Source organism: Pan paniscus, chromosome 1, assembly GCF_029289425.2.
Source record: "Pan paniscus chromosome 1, NHGRI_mPanPan1-v2.0_pri, whole genome shotgun sequence".
NCBI lineage: Eukaryota > Metazoa > Chordata > Mammalia > Primates > Hominidae > Pan > Pan paniscus.
Window position 1 is genome coordinate 218,851,371 of NC_073249.2, and position 19,274 is coordinate 218,870,644.

General features: G+C 54.0%; 1 protein-coding gene across 1 annotated transcript in view; it reads right to left on the minus strand.

Annotated features, from left to right (window-relative positions):
- Positions 1-5,358: 5,358 nt before the first annotated feature.
- SPSB1 (splA/ryanodine receptor domain and SOCS box containing 1) overlaps positions 5,359-19,274 on the minus strand; it is a 78,595-nt gene continuing 64,679 nt past the window's right edge. Inside the window, exons 2-3 of the mRNA XM_034954806.4 lie at positions 18,298-19,140; positions 5,359-7,443 (exon numbers count right to left, since the gene is read on the minus strand). Of these exons, the coding sequence (XP_034810697.1) occupies positions 7,316-7,443; positions 18,298-18,991 (822 nt within the window). The 5' untranslated portion in view covers positions 18,992-19,140 and the 3' untranslated portion in view covers positions 5,359-7,315. The remainder of the gene's footprint in view (positions 7,444-18,297; positions 19,141-19,274) is intronic.

The window sequence follows — 19,274 nt, forward strand, 5'->3', positions numbered from 1 at the left end:
ACGTGTTCTTACAAGACAGACAGAGGCACAGAGGGGAGGAGGCCATGAGAAGATAGAGGCAGAGATTGCAGCCATGCAGCCACAAGCCACAAGCCATGCAGTCAGAAGCTTCGGGAAGCTGGAAGAGGCCAGGATGGATCTTCTTTTTTCTTTTTTAATCACATTTATTGTTATTATTATGATTATTTTGAGACAGAGTCTCACTCTGTTGCCCGGGCTGGAGTGCAGTGGTGCAGTCTCGGCTCACTGAAACCTCTGCCTCCCAGGTTCAAGTGATTCTTGTGCCTCAGCCTCCCGAATGGCTGGGATTACAGGCGCACGCCACCACACCTGGCTAATTTTTTGTATTTTTAGCTAAGTTTTTGTATTTTTAACAGAGACGAGGCTTCGCCATGTTGGCCAGGTTGGTCTTGAGCTCCCAGCCTCAAGTGATCCACTCAACTCGGCCTCCCAAAGTGCTGGGATTACAGGTGTGAGCCACTGCGCCTGGCCATAGGCCAGATCTTTTTCTAGAACTTCTGGAGGGAGGGCAGCCCTGCCCACGCCTTGATTTTGGACTTCTAGCCTCCACAGCTGGGACAGAATAAACGTGCATTGTTTTAAGTCACCCAGTGTGTGGTACTTGGTTATAGCAGCCCCAGGAAACAAATATAATTTTGAAACTAGGGATCAGAGGAGCTGCACGAGGCCACAGAGCTCTTAACCACCCAACTCTCTGTTAGCCCTGGTGACCAGACTGATTTTTAGAAAACTGGATCTGATAAACTGAGAACCCTGGGCTCAGGCAATTTCCCTGCAAGGTGCCCTCTAGGAAAGGGTCATTCACGGACTAGGTGACTTCGGTGAGTTTAGGAGCATAAACAAGGGTCTCTGGGTGCCCTGGGGGGTGGAGGAGTAATTATACTAGCTATGTTTATTGATTGCTTCCTGCGACCAGCGACCAGCTTCTAAGCACTTTACAGACATGGCTCACTTAATTCTCACAATAACCCTAAGAAGAGGAAATGTTCTCCCATATGATGAAATAAGGAAACAAAGACACAGGGAAGTCATGGGGGAGGGGCCAGGGAGTAGCTCCTTAAAAAGCCAATTGGAAATGAAAGACGCCAGACACAGAGGGTCACCTATTGTTTGAGACCATTGATAAGAAATGTCCAGAATAGGCAAATCGAGACAGAAAGTAGATTAGTGGTTGCCAGGGGCTGGGGGAGGGGAATGGGTAGTGGCTGCCTAATGGGTGTGAGGTCCCCATTGGGGGTGATGATAATGTTTTGAACTAGACAGAAGTGACAGTTGTACAATATTGCGAATGTACTACACGCCACACTGATGTGCATACTTTAGAACAGTGAATTTGATGTTATGTGAATTTCACCTTAATTACAAATAAAAGAGTGAGATAGGAGTACCCTGGGCTCAGGCCCTGATGTGCCCAGCCCTAAGCATGTGGGTCTCAGTGGCCCCGCTGGGGGGCAAGTGCTGTTCCCATTTCACAGATGGAGACGCCAAGGCTCCAGGCTTTAAAGCTACCATCCTGGACAGGAAGTGGGAAGCCAGGCGTCAGTCCTGAAGCCAGGCCCCTTCTCCCCAGTCACTCAGCCTCCACACATGGCCAGCCTGGAAGGTGAGGTTCCTTTTCCACTGGAGTTGATTCCACCTGTGGACATCAGAAACCCTGGCGGCCCCACTTTGCTGAACAGAAATCACTGGCAAAGCTGAACATCTTTCAAAAGGTAGGGCCCAAGGATGTAGGTGGGAGAGGGATTAAAATGTTTGCTTCTTAGGCTGTAAAGAGAGAGGAAGACATGCTCTGAGAGGCACAGTCCTGGGTTGATGAGGCCCTTGTCCCTACATGCTGTGCTGAGGTTGTGGGAAATACCCATGAGCAGCTCCCATGCGGATAGCCCTGCTGGAAGGGTCTTGCATGGGCCGTGGCTTGTAGACCCGAATGTTGTCTCCAAGCTCCTGGTTCAGCTTTCCAGGGTCTAATTTCCTTGGGGAAACTGAGGCTGAAGGCTAGCCCTCAAGGTTTCCCTGCCTGGACTCCAGTATTTCTCCCTTGGACCGACTTTGTTCATTCCTAAGATGAGCACTTTTGTGCCTGGGTGAGAAGTTTTAGTGCCTGGCGTTGATGCCTTGATCGGCAGCTCGGGGAGTGCCTGTGCTCTGAGACACAGAGCAGAGAGAGCTGGGAGGGCCACGCGAACAGAATCTTCTATACCCGTGGTCTCCAAGCTTCTGTGGGTCTCAGCCCCTGGCAGGACTCTGAAGGACCACAGGGATACAGCAGAGAGGTCTGCATAGGTGCAGCTCTGCATGTAACTGCATGCAACTCTGCATGGATGCAACTCTGCATGGATGCAACTCTGCATGTAACGCTGGGACCCCAGCAACCTTCAGGACAATGTTATCTGCATCATCTATGGGTGTTCAAAGATGCCTATTCGCAGGCCCATCCTATTGCATATCAAGCTTACCAGGATTTTGCTTTCACCCCCTAGGTTCCTCCGGGCGATTCAGATGCAGGGAGCATCTGTGAACTTCAGGGTGAAATCCCCAATTAGGTCCTGGTACTCACATGCACTTGTAAGACACATCTTTGGGGACAGCTGTAAGGTTCACCCCCAAACGCCACCAGGGAAGGGAGCTGGAGGAGACCTTTGCCTTTCCTGCCTATAAAGCAGACCCAGTAGAGGCTGCAATTGGGGTGGGGCGGGAAGACAAACCCTGCACAAGGTCAGTGCCACCTCTGTCTAGCTAGCTGCCCTCAGCCTGAGCTTTTCCACGGAGAATATTCCTCTACCCAGGAAAATCATTATCAGCCCGGCAGCAACAGCAGCAGCTGTTCTCTGGCCCAGGAAGAAAGGTTCCAGAGAAGAGTTAGTTTTCTCTTTTCTTACCAAAAAAAAAAAAAAAAAAATCAGAACCCAGGAGAGAACACCACGGTCTGAGTGCACCAGGGAGATGGTCGGCCCCAGTCCTGCCTGCCAGCAGCTGAGTCTCGAGAAACCCGAGGAGAGCCATGAGCGGCTTCCTCTGCATTTGCTGGGCCAGGACATCATTTGTTGACTCTAGAGCCCAGTCCCTAGCTCACGATTTCCTCCCTGGTTGCCATGGCCCCATACAGAAAACACAGCAAACTCCTGGCCCTGGGCAGCTCATTTATTTCAAATATTCCTTGCAGCTGGAATCCAACCATGTTTGGGTGTCTGGACTGGAGCATGAACTAATTGCTCTGTCTTCGGCCCCCTCCCCAGCTCCCCCGGCATAGTTTATGGTTCAGTAAATTCCACATTCCTCATCTCGTCGAGGAGCGGAGAAGGCGGGAGGGAAGCTTCGTGCTGAAGGGTGGGGACGGGAGGACTCTTCCCATCTATGGCCAAGCCCTGAGAGTCTGCTACCTGCTTGAAGGCAGGGGATTAATTACAACCACATGGGCCAAGTCTGCACAGATGGTTTTATTAATCCCACTCCCTTCGGCACAAAACCCTACTCCCCGAGAAGTCTCCTGGCAGCACAAGGGCCCTGATTTTTCCCTGTGCCTCCCCCTGCCCCCAGCGCCTGACCCCAACCCCACTCCTCCCCTGCTGCCCCCTTCAAAGGAAGCGGAGTTCCAACTGCAACCCAGACATGAACTCCAACCTGAAAATCATTTTAGACCACGCCTTTCATCCAACCGCATCTGGGAAAGGCATCTAGGGGACCCTCTTCCCAATACCCACCTTGACCTTTGGAGACTTTACCTGGGAAGGAAGATCATTATCAGGAAGTTGGTTAAGAATGTCTGGTCCATTCTTTTTTTGGAGGGGACAGAGTCTTGCTCTGTAGCCCAGGCTGGAGTGCAGTGGTGCGATCTTGGCTCACTGCAGCCTCCGCCTCTCAGGTTCATGCCATTCTCCTGCCTTAGCCTCCTGAGCAGCTGGGACTACAGGCACGCGCCACCATGCCCAGCTAATTTTTGTATTTTTAGTACAGACGGGGTTTCACCATGTTGGCCAGGATGGTCTTGATCTCTTGACCTTGTGATCCGCCCGCCTCGGCCTCCCAAAGTGCTGGGATTACAGGTGTAAGCCACCATGCCCGGGCATCTGGTCCGTTCTTAAAGACAAAGTCGCAACCCAGAAACTGCCATTTTCCAGAAATTCAGGAGCTTTTAAAGCATTTGTTTGCACACTCGCTAAGACTCCAGGTCCTGTTTGGAAAGCCTCATCTTACCCTTGCTATCCTCCTGTGAGATAGGTACTACACTACAGTGACTGCTGTTTTCCGGAGGCTCATCCAAGGCCACAAAGCCAGTATTTGAATCCAGGTCTGACTCAGGAGCGCATGCGCTCCTCATTGGGCCAACCCACCAACACCATGGAATAATTTCCCTCTACCCAGCAACTTTGCAAAACAGCTGACACTGTCACAAATAGTGGTGTGCAAACTCTCTTAGGCAAGGTCACCTAGGGAGTTGAGGAAATGCATATACCTGGGCCTGGCCCTAGAAGTGTTGACTTGGTACATCTCAGGTGGGACCCTGGAATCTGCATTTTCACAACCCCCTCCCAGATGCTGCTGATGTGTGTGGTCTGAGGATAGCTGGTCAGGAGGCTCTTAGAGAAAGGAACATGGGTCTTTGGGCCCAGGGATCTTGGGCCCTCAGGCCAGGCACTTTTCACGGCACTATCAGGTCCCAACACGCCTTCAGAATGAAGTGTCCCCACCGCAAGCTTAATGTGCTCTTGCTAATTCTTTGGAAACTAGCCGTGACACGTGATCACATCTTAGTAAATTTCTTGACTGTCATTTTATCACCCATTGATTCCCTAAATAAGCCAGAGTTTCCTGTCCTTTCTGTTGGGGGCTCTGCCCACGTGGCTAGCAGAACAAGTTCACTCTGCAACAGTTCAGCAAACATCACCGTGCACTCAGCCCCAGGGGACACAAAGACAAATGAAGGATCTGCTCCTTCCCCTAGAGCCTGGACTCTGAGGACGCCCACAATGGCTCACACTCTGCTCCTAAAAAGCCCACGGTCAACTCAAGTTCTACAACCCCACAAACCAACCTGATGCGCTCACGAAGGCGCAGAATCACTGTCTGTTAGACTTGGCAAGTTTCTGCAGCTTGGGCTGCCAGGGTGAGGAACTTCTGAAATGGGGATGAGGCTGTTCTGGGGTCCTCCCTCCAGGACTCTCCTTCTCCTTCTCTGTCTGGGGCTTTGCCTGGCATCCCACCCTCTGCCAAGGGGTAGTAGGGAGTCAGCCCATCATCTGCTGAAAACTGTGGGCCGTGGAGCTGGCTGGACCCAGGAGGGGTCAGCTATGTCTCTTTCCCCTCCCCCCGAGGCACAAACGAGGAACTCAAAAATGGTTTGATATTTTAACAAACGTTCCTTTATTAGGTTACTGACTATTATCAACCATCATAAAATAGAACGGGAGTTTCAAAACTGTACAAGCCACAAGGCTCTGGGCTGGTAGGAAAGAAGGGTGGGGTCGAGGGTCCCAGGGCGTCGGGGGGTGGGAGATGCAGAGAGAGCTAGAGGGTCACCCGGCATCTGTGAGGACGGCTGGGTCAAGGCCATAAGCTGGGATCTGTACAAGGGAAACATTCATCAGAATGTGACCCACCTGAAACAGGAGGGAGGAAAATCTTTAAAAGTCTTACAGGTAAGGTCCCCTGCCCCGAAAAAAAAACCGTCAAAATAATAAGGGGGTAATGTACATTTCTCACCCAGTCTTGGCACCAATTTTGTGCTTTAAAAAATATACTCCACTGTAAGATTTACTTAAAAAAAGGTACTCTACAGCAGCTGTTTAAAACATAATTCTTACAGACAAATATATATATATATGTATGTATATATATTAAACATTTTAAACAAATAAAGTCATCTATTGTACCTGTGCAGAAATGAACCAAAGTTAGACTCTAAGAGAGTTAACTTCAAGCTCAAAGAAATGGCAAAGGCGGTGGCACGTGCTGGGGTATGCTACGTGGAGGGGTTGCCAGGGATAGGGCACCCCTCTCTTCCGGCAGCCGAGCTACCCCTCTTGAGGCTCTGAGAGGGGTTGGGATGAACTGGGGCTGTTACCCTGGGTCCGGAGCCCCGGCTGGGGTGCTGAGCAGAGACCCGCGCTGGCTTCTGTGAGGCTCGACTCTGCTCCTGGTCTTCCCCATCCCACCCTGCCCCTGGCTTCTCAGGGAATGGAGACCCACTCGCCCTCCCTTCTTAGTTCTGGGGGTCCTCTGGCACACCCAGAGCTTCTGAGGATGCACTTGGGAAATCTCAGCTAGAAAGCAAAAGCAAAATCAAACCCACACCAAAAGACCCACAGAAGACTAAAGAAATGCAACCCCGTGCAAGGGTGCCTGAGCCCAAGAGTTAGCTGGTTACCTGGAGACACAGGGGAATTGCTGCAGCCCTTCCAGACGGGCCCCCGAAGACACCCAGATTGCACGTGAGGCTATTTCTCCCTGAGGGGCCCGCTAGGGAACTTGGAGCAGAGCCCCCTGGAAACTGCAGGGCAAGGGACCCAAAGACATACTTGTGCCTGGGCACGTATGCACATGTGCCCAGGGAGGGCGGGCGAGGCATACATATCCCAGGGAGGGCACAGGTGGAAGGAAAGTAACAGAACAGCCAGAGAGAGGGGACTGAAACAGGGTTTCCTTTCTAGATGGAATAAATAAATGGCTTTTGTTATTGTTAAAAGAATAAATATAGGGTATGGGGCACCGGCAGCCAGGATGGGTGCTGGGTGCTTATTTGCCTGCAGACAGTTCTTGGTTTCTGCCTTGGTGTCCATGGTGAGTTTTTGACGTCCTGAGCTTTATCTGCCATGGCATGGCCCCGCTGGGCACCCTGGGCCGGGCACCAGCCCTTGTCTAAGCAACTCTTAGTACCCCTGGTATCTGCTCTCAGAGCTGTGGTACCACCTGCCACCCCCACCACCCTGGGACCCCCAGGTGGCTGCAGCCTTCTCCCGGAGATGTGGGAAGCACCCGTCCCACCCCGAGCAGATTGGAGCTCAATGTAGGGCTTTCGTAGGAGTTTATTCTCTGTGTCTTTTTTCAAAGAGGGGTTGTATATGGACGGCATGCAGGGATGCTGCCTTCTGCTGATGTCGGGAAGGGGGAAAGAGGAGCCTGTGTTGGAATTGGTCCTTGTCCCATGGAGGCAGCCACGGAGGATGAGGGAAGGCCAGGGACCTCTGTCCATGGCTATGGATGCCGGTCCAAGGTGCAGGGTGCGGCGGCCCCAGCGGCAGGCGGCTCAGTGAGTTGGCACCAGGTGGCTGTCGCGCTGGCGGTATGATGGCGAACGTCACTGGTAGAGGAGGTAGGCCTTGAGGGAAGCCGGCAGCGGCAGCGTGTGGATCTCCCCCAGGCGCTCCTTCCCCAGGGCCAGGCGCACCGAGCGACGGCACAAATCCATGAGCGGCAGTGGCTCGGCTGGGGAGACAGAGAAACTGCAGGTCAGCGCAGCTTGGGTGGGTGTTCAGCAAACAGCGCTAACCACAGCAGCAATATTATCACTGATTAGTATTCATTCAAATCAGTAAAGAAACAATGAAAAATGCAATGCTTTTTCATTTTAAATTTAGCATGTGAATAGCTGCCACCAGGAGCCCACCCTGGGCTGGGCACCTGGGCGAGCCCTCTGCTAACACTCATTTAATCCTCACAGTGGTTTCTTATGAATGACTTAATAGTCACAGAGACACCATTACCTTCATCCCCATTTTACATATGAGGAAACTGAGGGACAGAGTCTAAATGACTTGCCAGGGGTCGCCCTGCTGGCAGGACATGCAGCTAGGATTCGAACCCAGGTGATCCCTGCTCTTCCCCACTGGTGACTCTGCCTGTCCAGGCAAGCAGCTGCCATTGGGGCCTGTCGGTCGGAGCACATGGGAGCCAGCTCTTCCCGGCACGTACCCCCAGCACTGGCTTCAGGAAGGGAATCATTTTCTGTTACCAGCTGCTCTCAGATACCATTCTCACCTCTGTTTTAAAGCTGAAGACTAGCTGGGCATGGTGGCTCACGCCAGTAATCCCAGCACTTTGGGAGGCCGAGGTGGGTGGATCATTTGAGGCCAGGAGTTCAAGACCAGCCTGGCCAACATGGTGAAACCCCGTCTCTACTAAAAATACAAAAATTAGTTGGGCGTGGTGGCATGTGCCTGTAATCCCAGCTACTCAGGAGTCTGAGGCAGGAGAATCACTTGAACCTGGGAGATGGAGGTTGCAGTGGGCTGAGATCACACCACTGCACTCTAGCTGGGCAACAGAGCAAGACTCTGTCCAAAAAAAAAAAAAAAAAAAAGAACTGAGGACACACACAGGCACAGAGGGGACACCCAGTGTGCCAAGGTTCAGGGCTGGGATCTGAATCCAGGCAGCCTGGGCTCAGCATCCATGCCCTTAGCCACTAACCATGCTGCAAAGGAAGACATGGTAAACCCTGTCCTGAATCATACGTGACAGGCCTGGCTGGCCCCACGGCCTGAAGGTGTCATTTCTGTGCCACATGGAGACAGAGAAACCCCAGGTGTCTGTGCTTCTGTCTGACAGTGAGGCTGAGGGCCCAGGCCAAGCTCAGGACCTGGGAAACTGGAAATGCCAGCCCAGTTTCAGCTGATCCCCCAGAGCTGCCTGGGCCTTCTCCCCGCAACTGCCCCAGGCACATGGGGCTCTCTCACAGCCAGGGGAACTTGGGCAGAGCTGCCTCAGGCCCCAGGGTTACAGAGCGCTTCCAGCTGCAGCCTCCCGGGCACCTCCGTCCTGTGTTCCCAGAGCGCCCAGCCTTGCCTTCCTACAAAGGAGGCTGAGTTCATTCAGCTGCATCTCAGATGAGCCGTCAGCTTCAGATCTCAGGAGTCTGAAACTCATGCCTTCCAAGGCTTCTGAGCGTTGGAAGGCTGCGCGGCCCTGCTCACCCGCTTCGCCAGAGCAGACCCCTCTTTGCTCTCTTTCCTGAAACCAGGTAGGAGTGAGCACACCTGGACCTTCGTGGGGCCGCCCACGCTGTTCCGCAGATGGAAAGCCCTGAAACTAATGGATCTGAGGCTTCATCCACGGTCTCCCCTTGACTTTGAGACTCCTTTGTGAGCAAAATAGTCAGCCCCCAAAACTAAAAGGAACCCACAAAACTCCATCCTACCAGTAAAAAGTGGATTAAAGTTCTTTAATATTCACCAATGTGTCTCAAATATACGAAAATCAATTACTGAAGACCAAACACTACGGGTGGGGCATGGCAGAATGGAGAGAGGCTGCTTATGGGTATAGGGTTTCTTTTTGGGGTGATGAAAATGTTCTAAAATTCTTTCCTAGATCTCACCACGCAAGAGGCCACTGAATTGGATACTTTAATGGGTGAATTGTATGATATGTGAATTATAGCTCAGTAAAGCTGTTACAAAATAAAAGAATGGACCTTAGGCTTGATAATGCATTTACTAAACCCCAAGCTTTAAAAGAAGAGGGACCAGGTCAGGCACAGTGGCTCATACCTGTAATCCCAGCACTTTGGGAGGCCAAGGACAGAAGACTGCTTGAGCCCAGGAGTTTGAGACCAGCCTGAGCAACATAGGGAGACCTCATCGCTACAAAAAATAAAAATCAGCCAGGACTTGGGAGACTGAGGCGAGAGGATCGGTTGGGCCCAGGAGGTCAAGGCTGCAGTAAGCTGTGATTGTGCCACTGTATTCCAGCCTGCGTAACAGAGACCTTGTCTCAAAAATGAAAAAAGGCCAGGTGTGGTGGCTCACGCCTGTAATCCCAGCACTTCGGGAGGCCGAGGCGGGCGCATTACCTGAGGGCAGGAGTTCAAGACCAGCCTGGCCAACATGGTGAACCCTCATCTCTACTAAAATTAGTACACAAAAATGAGCCAGGCATGGTGGCATGGGCCTGTAGTCCCGGCTACTCGGGAGGCTAAGGCAGGAGAATCACTTGAACCTGGGAGGTGGAGGTTGCAGTGAGCCGAGATCACACCATCACACTCCAGCCTGGGGTGACGGAGCAAGACTCTGTCTCAGAAAAACCAACAACAACAACAACAACACAACAAAAAAACCCCAAAACTGAAAAAATAAATAAACAAAAGAAGAGGGACCACCGCTCTTCATCCCCCGTGGACGGTCACAGCCACAGCTCCTGACAAGGAACTGAAATGTTCTGTATTTTTAGTGGAGAATTTTGAAAGGGGGCCTTTTGTGGCCAGCTTAGGATGATTAAGAGGAGCTCTGATTGGAGACAAATGGAGGAATGAAATAACCTTGGGTTCTTTAAGGTCAAGGATCCCACAGACCCCTCGTGATGGGGTGGGACTGGGTTCCACCCACCCGGCTCCTCACAGGGTTGGGTTTCCCTCGGGTAAAACACCCAGCCTGGTGACTCCAGACCCTGCCCCGCAGCCTGACCTGGAGCACATCCCTCCGTCTGCCCGGACTTGTTTCCCCATCTGTAAGACATGGAATCCAGACCAGATTCTCCCCAAAGTCCCATGCAGCCAAGATCCTGAAGGCCAGAAGTGCTTATCGCAGCCTGCGGCCTGGCCTGGCTGTCGGCAGTGGGCCTTCTGCACAGAGGAGTGGGGAATTTGCAGGTGTGTTCTCTTCTCTGCTTGGGAGCGCGCCTGCATCTGGCCTTCATCAGGGCCAAGGGGTCTGGGCTGCCCTGAGCTCCCTCCCGGGAGAATGTGGCTCAGCCCCCGCCGGAAGGTGGAGGGGCTCTCCCTCGTGGCTGGAAAGCACCTGAGAAAGCTCTAAGAGCCACTGAATGTGGCCCAAGAGCCCTGCCAGGCTGCAGCAGTGAGGGCTGAGAGGGAGTTCCGTCACTACCCTCTTGGTGTAATGGGTTTCCAATCAACCCATGAAGAAATGTTTCTAGGCTGGACGCGGTGGTTTATGCCTGTAATCCCAGCACTTTGGGAGGCCGAGGTGGGTGATCACCTGAGGTCAGGAGTTTGAGACCAGCCTGGCCAATGTGGCAAAACCTCATCTCTATTAAAAATACAAAAATTAGCCGGGTGTGGTCGTGCATGCCTGTAGTCCCAGCTACTTGGGAGTTTGAGGCAGGAGGATTGCTTGAACCTGGGAGGCAGAGGTTTGCAGTGAGCTGAGATTGCGCCACTGCACTACAGCCTGGGTGACAGAATGAGACTCCATCTCCAAAAAAAAAAAAAAATTTCTAAAACTGCAGAGGTCCACATGAGCCCCCAGCTCCATCCAGCGCCTTATTTTGAGTGGCTGACACCGCAGCCCCAGCCCCAGCCATGGCCTGTGGGGCACCAGTCGTGTGCCTGATGGGGACTGTGACCCCAACCTACAGATAGGGAAATGGGCTTGGGGAGGTGAGAGTTACAGGTCCAAGGTCTGAGAGCCATGGACTCCAAAGGGATGAGGCCCTCCAGCTGCCACAATCCATCCCCTGTGAACGCAGCTGTGTGGGGTAGAGGACTTGCCACAGCCTGGCCATCTCTGGATCTCACTGAATAAACCAGTTAGGGATGGGTCATGGGATCCACCAAGACGGGCTACAGAAGTGGCAGTGAATGGCTGCAGTGATGTGTTATGAGCTGAAAATAGGACCAGAGTCACCCAGGCATCCTGTGAATGGGTCTATTCTCTGGGTCCTCAAGTACATAAACAGGTCACACCTCCTTGATCTTGCAGGAGGAAACTGATGGCGCATAGGGCCCGGTCTAACTGCTTTCCAAAGGCTGGGCAGAGACCAAGAATGCATGGCCACAGAAACAGACGTGGGCTTCGTGCCGTGAAAAAATGCCCAGCCCCCAATTCAGCTGGTCACTACCAGGACCAGGGAGTTCTCCCCAACCTCCACACTCTTGACTGGGGGCTGCCAGCTTTGCACCCAGCTCCAGCCACAAACCCAGGTGCCTGCTGAAATCTACCGAGGGGGTGGGCACCCGCACTGTGGCCTGGGGCCTCTGGCTGCTATGCCCATCCCCGGGAAGCTTAGGCGCTCATTCATTTAAATAATTTCTGTGAATGAGAGTGCAATGCTGAATGAGCAGCAAAGAAATCAGGAAGTCAATCAGGCGCTATTTCTGGGAGCAGAAGCCTGAGGAACTGGAAGAGACAGTGCACCAGCTTCCACATTTCTGTGAGAAACGGCTACCTGGTGGCCCACGTGAACATGCACAGCCCCAGAGCCCCAACCCACAACTGTCTCGCTGTTCCCCGAGAGATTTCAACCCAACTCAAGCCTCAAGAGTGTGGTGCTGTGCCCAGTTCACGGGCTGAGTGAACGAGCTGCAGAACGGTGAGGTCAAGGAAAAATGTTCCGCATCAGAGAATGCCCCGGCTTCCACAATGTCCTCGCCGACAGCTGTCATGGCTCCTGTGGCTGGCCCTGCAAGCAGCTTGTGGGGACCACGCTCCAGGACATGGATTCTAGAATGTCACGGGTCGGGTGGCCATCATAGAATGTGTGTGTGTTTTCCTCTACACTACGCAGTTCTTACGAAAGAGCACAGCCAAACACAACGTGGAGCCTTTGTCCTTGTCAACTGGGGAAGGACGCCTGAGATCCACCTAGGTGATCAGACACCCTTGGTCCCCTATCCCCCCCAAACTCTGAGAGCCTGCGGTCCTCATATGACCAGACCTTCTGGAGGGCGTGGGGAATAGGGTCTGGAACAACCCCTCCCCGACATGGAAGGAAGGAAGGAAGGGTGGGTGGCCCTGGTGGCGGGGGTATCAGTCTCCCGATGAGTAGCTCCCGGCAGAGTCCAGCTGGAGTGGAGTGCAGGAAGGAGGCACCCGGGAGGAGGCTCTGATCTTGAGGAGACGAGCTGACCTTCCCTGAACCTTCAACCACGACAAACCACACCAAACCCATCTGGGAGCCGTTAAAGAAAATTCGAAAATGCTGAACTGCATGGAAGATGCCTCCTCAGTGGGAGATGTCTTTAAAGCGGGGGGGTAGAGCCAGAGGACCCACAAGGTCAGGGGCTCTCCCTGGACAGCCTGCCAGCCTGCTGCTTGCAAACAGGCCTTTCCACATCTCCAGGTAGGGTGGCGGGCAGGCCCGGGGTCAGGCCAGGCCCTGTGTCTCCCCACTCAGCAATGGCCATCTCCACTCCTGCCCTCCAGGAGAGAGAGGGAGAGTGACACAGCAGCCTCTCTGGCTGCATCCTCAGCACAAGGCCTTGTGCCTCGAGCCTTGAGGAGGAATCAGAGCACGGGGCCTGTGGCCCCAGCAGGCTGGACAGTGGGGAGGCCGCACAGGGAAACGTCGAGAACTCAGTACCCCTACTTCCGCCCGGCCACGGCCCCAGTGTAGAAGCCGGGACTCTGCTGCGGGGGGGTTCTGCCTGGCATGCAGGAAAGAGGCCGCAGGGGACAGTGGGCTGGGAGACCTCCGGGAAGGCACACACGCAGGGAAACTGCTGGAGCTGCCCTACAAACAGCTGCCCCTCGCGGAAGTCGAACCCAGGGGTAGTGGGGACACTGATGATTCTCCAGATATCCCAGGGAGTGGAACTACCTCCACCTCCAAGACAGAGACAGCAAAGCCCCAGATCAGGTCTGCCACCAAGAAAACAGATCCGGCTGGGCATGGTGGCTCAGGCCTGTAATCCTAGCACTTTGGAAGACCGAGGCAGGAGGACCACTTAGGAGGCCAGGAGTTTGAGACCAGCCTAGGCAACATAGTGAGACCCCATCTCTAAAAAAAAAAAAAAAAAAAAAAAGGAAGATGACAGATCCAGCCAGGCCTGGCCAGAGCCTCCACCTGTCATGCTCTGCTCCCAGGCAGACCCTGGGATTCGATCTCACCAGGACACCCCCCTTCTTTAGTTGTATTGGAAGGCAAAGCCAACTCTCCCGGGACGGGGGACTTGGGTGGGCTCTGACCTCACTATGGGCACCCCAGCATCGGTAGGGGTGACGTGAGGGGATGGAGCTCCGGGCTCATCTTTCACCCCCCACAGGTGGCAGCACAGGGAGAGGAAGGCCTCATGGAGATGGTCTACACTGGCTGCCTCCACATCTGAAGCGGGTTGACCAGTGTCCTCCAATTCATGTTTGCCCAGAACTTCAGAGTGGAGCCTTATCTGGAAACAGGGCCTTGCGGATGTACTTCATTATGACGAGGGCATAGTGGATTGGGGTGGGCCCTGAATCCAATGGCTGGTGTCCCTCTAAGAAGAGGAGGGGCCACGGAGAGACACATACACAGGTGGAGCACCCTGGGGAAACAGAGGCTGGGACTCAGGGAGGCATCTACAGACCAAGGGATGCCAAGGATTCCCGGCAGCCCCCAGGGGCGAGGGGAGGCCTGGGGCGGGCTCCCCCTCAGAGCTCGGAGGCAGTCAAGCCCGCTACCATCCTGATCGCAGACACCTGGCCTCCTGAGCGCTTCTGCTGTTTTCAGCTGTCCTGCTTGTGGTAATGTGTTCAGCAGCCCCAGGAGACGAATACCCTGTCTGTCTTCCTCCAGCCACTCCATCAGGCTCCTCCCGTGCCCCCTGACCCAAGTGACTCTCCTCAAGGTCAAATGCCAATTCCTTGTTGCCAAAGCTGATGGACGGTTCTCAGCCGTCCATGTACTTGACCTGCTGCTACTTTGCCCTTCTGAAAGCCCCTTCCTCACTTGGCATCCAGGACACCAAAATCTACTGGGTCCCTTCAGCCCCCACCCTCCTGGCCTCTAAGCAGGGCTCAGCCTCAGCCCTCTTCTCCTCGCTCCCTAGCCCCTACTTCTGGTGACCTCGCCCAGGGTGGCAGCTCTGAAGTCGCCTATGTGCAGACAACTCCCCCACTGACCGCTCTCTGAGACTAGGCTTGCAGGGCCCCCTGGATGTGTCGAAGAAGCGTCTCAAATTTAACACCTGCTCCTCCTTTGGGCTTTCCCATCTCGGGTCAGCAGCCCCCGCCTTCACCTGCTCAACCTAAACACTGCGAGTCACCTTGCTGCTTCCCTTTCTCGTCACATCCGGTCCATGGATGAGCCCATTCCAAAGAGTCCCGGAACCGGGCCGCCCCCGCCACCCACCCCCCCGGCTTCCATCCTGGCCCAAGCTCCCATCACCTCTCACCGGGACAAGCCTGGCTCATCCCTGGCCTGGCCTCTCAGAGGCCACTCTTGCCTCTGCCATCCATTTCTATAGAGCAGCCAGAATGATACTTTTTTTTTTTTTTTTCCCAGAGTCGGAGTCTTGCTCTGTTGCCCAGGCTAGAGTACAGTGGTGCAATCTCAGCTCACTGCAACCTCCACCTCCCGGGTTCAAGCAATTCTCCTGCCTCAGCCTCCCAAGTAGCTGGGATTACAGGTGCATGCCACCACGCTCGGCTAATTTTTGCATTTTTAATAGAAATGGGGTTTCACCATGTTGGCCAGGCTGGTCTCCAACTACTGACCTCATGATCCACCTGCCTCAGCCTCCCAAAGTGCTGGGATTACAGGCGTGAGCCACCACGCCCAGCCGCAGAACGACACTCCTAAGACACAAGATGCTGCCTCAATAAGCGTCCAGAGGTGTCGGGTTAAGCGGGTTGAGGCTGGCAGCGCTAACACCCGCGCCTCACCCTATCACCACGCTGCAGCGGAGCTGTGACAGTGCCCCCCCTCCAATGTTTTGCTCAGTGTCCCAAGAACGACTACATCTATTTTCCAATCTGGAACCTCTAAAGTCAACTGACCACGTGGCCCAGGGCCCATTCATGTCTGACCAGGACTTGCCGGGCATCTGATGCTGGTGGAGAGGAAAAAGCATCCTCGTCACTGACTAATAGCGCCCGGCTGTGATGCTCTGAGTGGCCATCTAGATTCCAGCTCACAGATGCGGTTCCCGAATCCTGATTCCCATTCTCGTATCCCCCACACACCCAACATCTTCAGGATTTTCCAAACAAGGAAAATTATGAAAGCATCCAACCTCCCATCTCATGCAGAGCTAACTAAGCAGGAAATCGCCTATTCACAGGACATGTGTCTGCACCTCCAGGACTGGGTGGGCGGAACCCTCTGTTCAAATAGGCTCCAGTCCCCTCCCAGCCACTCCAGCGGTCTGTGTACTGTACTGGAGCTATGATACATAATCGTGAAGCTGTGCAAACCCAGAGCTCATGACAGCATCAGGGGGCATGTTCCTGGAGGGCACAGGGCTGGAAATCTTCATGGGGCCCCACAGTCTCAGTGGGCAGGCAACAAGAGCAGGTCTGGCAGTCCCCTCATCTGTCTGTCTGCAAAGAATGGACATTAACCTCCCTGGCTCCGTGACCACCCCATGGCTGGGAGGAAGGAGGCAGGGCTGAGGGTCAGGGCTCCTCAAGATTCTAGGTCCTAGGCAGGATAGGCCCAGGGCTCCCAATCTGCAGCCATCCCAGTTTGAGGCAAATTTGGCTGTGGACGTGGTGCCACTCATTTCTGACACCTAGGGAGACAGACACAGAACTCACTCTGCTGGTTCCATTTCCGAGGTGACTTCCCCGGGGAGGTTACCTGCTGGCTGCAGGCCTGGTCACCCACCTCTTCCAGGAGTCCCATGACCTGGGGGCGCCAGGCTGCACAGACGAGGACCAAGCAGCCCTGGGAGCCTGCACCACAGACATCGTGTGTGGCTGTCAACTCACTGCCATCACAGTCAAAGTCACAGCAGAGGACCAAGAGAAAGAGGGGCGGGGAGGCTTCCAAAGAGAAATGTGTAAGCGTTTGCGCATGCCTAACCACCCCGACACTTTCCCCAGTATCTTTCAAAGGCTGACGTGGGGGAGGAGGGGCAGGAGGAGGACCTCCCTCTCCAGGAGGAGAAGCTGCAGGCTTGGAGACTTCAAGACAGAGTCAGCATCTGTAGTCCTGACCTCTGGTGGGGGGCCTCACCCCCCTCTGCCTCTTGCCTGGCCTGCAGGGTGGGGTTAGAGCTCAGGGTGCTGAGCTGAACCTGCCCTTTAAGGACAGTCAACCCATGGGCGGATGGAGCTTTCCAGCCCACTTGCTTCCCGACGTGGGACTTGCAGGCGGTAGAAGGGACTCATGCAGGCAAGGAACTCTGAGAGAGGGCCGTACACGGGGTGAGCCGTTCTGCAACGCCAGGCCCTCCTGCTACCACGGACTCCCAGCTGGGCAGCCATGGAGGCTTCACCTCCCACACCAGCACGGTGCCCCTACACATGGGCTGCATTCACAGTCTGAGAAAGGCCACTCCCCTTCCCAAAGGGACAGGTGGAGTTCGCTGTTGACTCAGTCTGTTTCTGATCTGCATGCTCCTCCCCAACTTCATGACTGAAGAAGTCCCTCAGGACTGTATCTCAAAGGAGCCCACTCAGAAGCCTCCGGCAGAAGAGAAAGACTCTAAGCCTGTCTAATGAGTGAGAGAGGTCACTAGCATTCATTTACCGGAGAGGCCCTAGTATCCCCAAGGTTACAAACCCCAGCTCGATGATATGCTGGCAACTGGGCTAGAATTTGGTCATCTGAGGATCAAACCTGGAGGCAGGTCACCCAGAGAAACAAAGACCACCTACTTATTAATTCATCCATCTATCCATTTACCCATCAATTCATTAGTCTATCTGCTTATCCATCCACTCATCCATCCATTCACTGATCCATCCACCCACTCATCCATCCATCCATCCATCTACCCACTCATCCACCTGTTCATTTATCTATCCATCCATCCATCCATCCATCCATTCACTGATCCATCCACCCATCCACCCATCCACTCATCCATCCACCCATCCATCCATCCACCCATCCATCCATCCATCCATTCACTCATCCATCCATCCATCCATTCACTCATCCATCCATCCATCCATCCGCCCACCCACCCATCCATCCACCCACCCACCCACCCATCCATCCATCCGTTCATTTATCCATCCACTCATTCATCCACCCACTTGTTCATCCACTCATCCATCCATCAATCTAAACACTCATCCACCCCCTACCCACCCATCCACCCATATCCATCCGTTTGTTCAACCACTTATCAATCCAAACATCCATCCATTATTCACTCATCTATCCATCTATTCATCATCCATCCATCCAACCAATCATTCATCCATCTATTCACTCATCATCCATCATCCATCCATCTGTCCATTCATTCATGAGGCACCGTTAGGTAATCTAGCAGACTCTGGGTAGAATTCCTCACTTAACCAGATGCAAAAGTTGCCTCTGAGGGTCTGAATACACTGGAATATTGTCTTCAAAACACTCTAGTTCCAATGACTGTATCAACTTTTGGCCTGAGCCCAGCCAGGACCATGGGGACTGAGGGAGGGCATTGCCTCTGACAGCAGAGGAGACACTTACGATCGAGTCCGTTCAAGTAGCGCATTCGGATCTCACAGTGGCCCCAGACGGCACTCACTACAGGATACAGTTTTTTGCCCTTGAGTCCCCGAAAAGCCACTCCCATGTACTGTCCATCCACAATGAAGCTCAGAGTCCCGTCGTCCATGTCCAGGGCTACCAGGAAGGAGTCAGGGACAATGAATGTCTCATCTGGTTCCAGAAAGGCTGGGTATGTTTTGCTTGGCTGGTTCTTGCCATCGTGGTAGAGCCGGTTGCGCCCCAAGTCCCAGCCCCAGGACTCGTGGTTATTCCCCACGAGGGTTGTGTACCCGACAGAGTGCAGGGGGGCGTCTGCCGTCGCCACCCCCACCACGGCGTGTGTGCCCCGCTGTCTCATGGCCCACGTGATCTGCCACACGTGCAGCCCACGGGTATACCCGACTTTGCCCCTGATAGCGTCCGTGCTCTGGGCCACCGGATGCCGGTGAAAGATGAGCTTGTCGTCCTCCTTCACGAAGACGTTGAGCGATCGGTCGTTATTGTTCCACGAATGCAGCAGCTGGACATCATAGGACACGGGGGGCATGTCCAGTAGCAGATCCAGCCGGGTGGGCTTGCAGTAATCCAGACCCTGGAGCTCCTGCTTCAGGGGCCTGTACGTGGGGTCCCTCATGTCCACAGTCTTGATCCCTCCAGTGACCTTCTGACCCATGTTCACCCCTGGTTTCACCTTCTTACCGACTCCCAAGGCAAACTCATCAATCTCGTGGTCTCGTCTCCAGTATTCTGATCGGGGCCAGACAGAATTCCTAAGGAGGGCTGCCAGGAGACCTCTGCAAGCTGCGCAGTGTTCAGTATTGCCTAATGGACAGAAAGACAAACAACTGGTGAGCAGGACTGTGGGATGAAGGGGAAAGTTAACCCGGAGGGCAAGACGACCACATCAGCATGTCCCAGCAGCCTGCGCCTGGGCTCCGTCATGCCTGACACGGGCA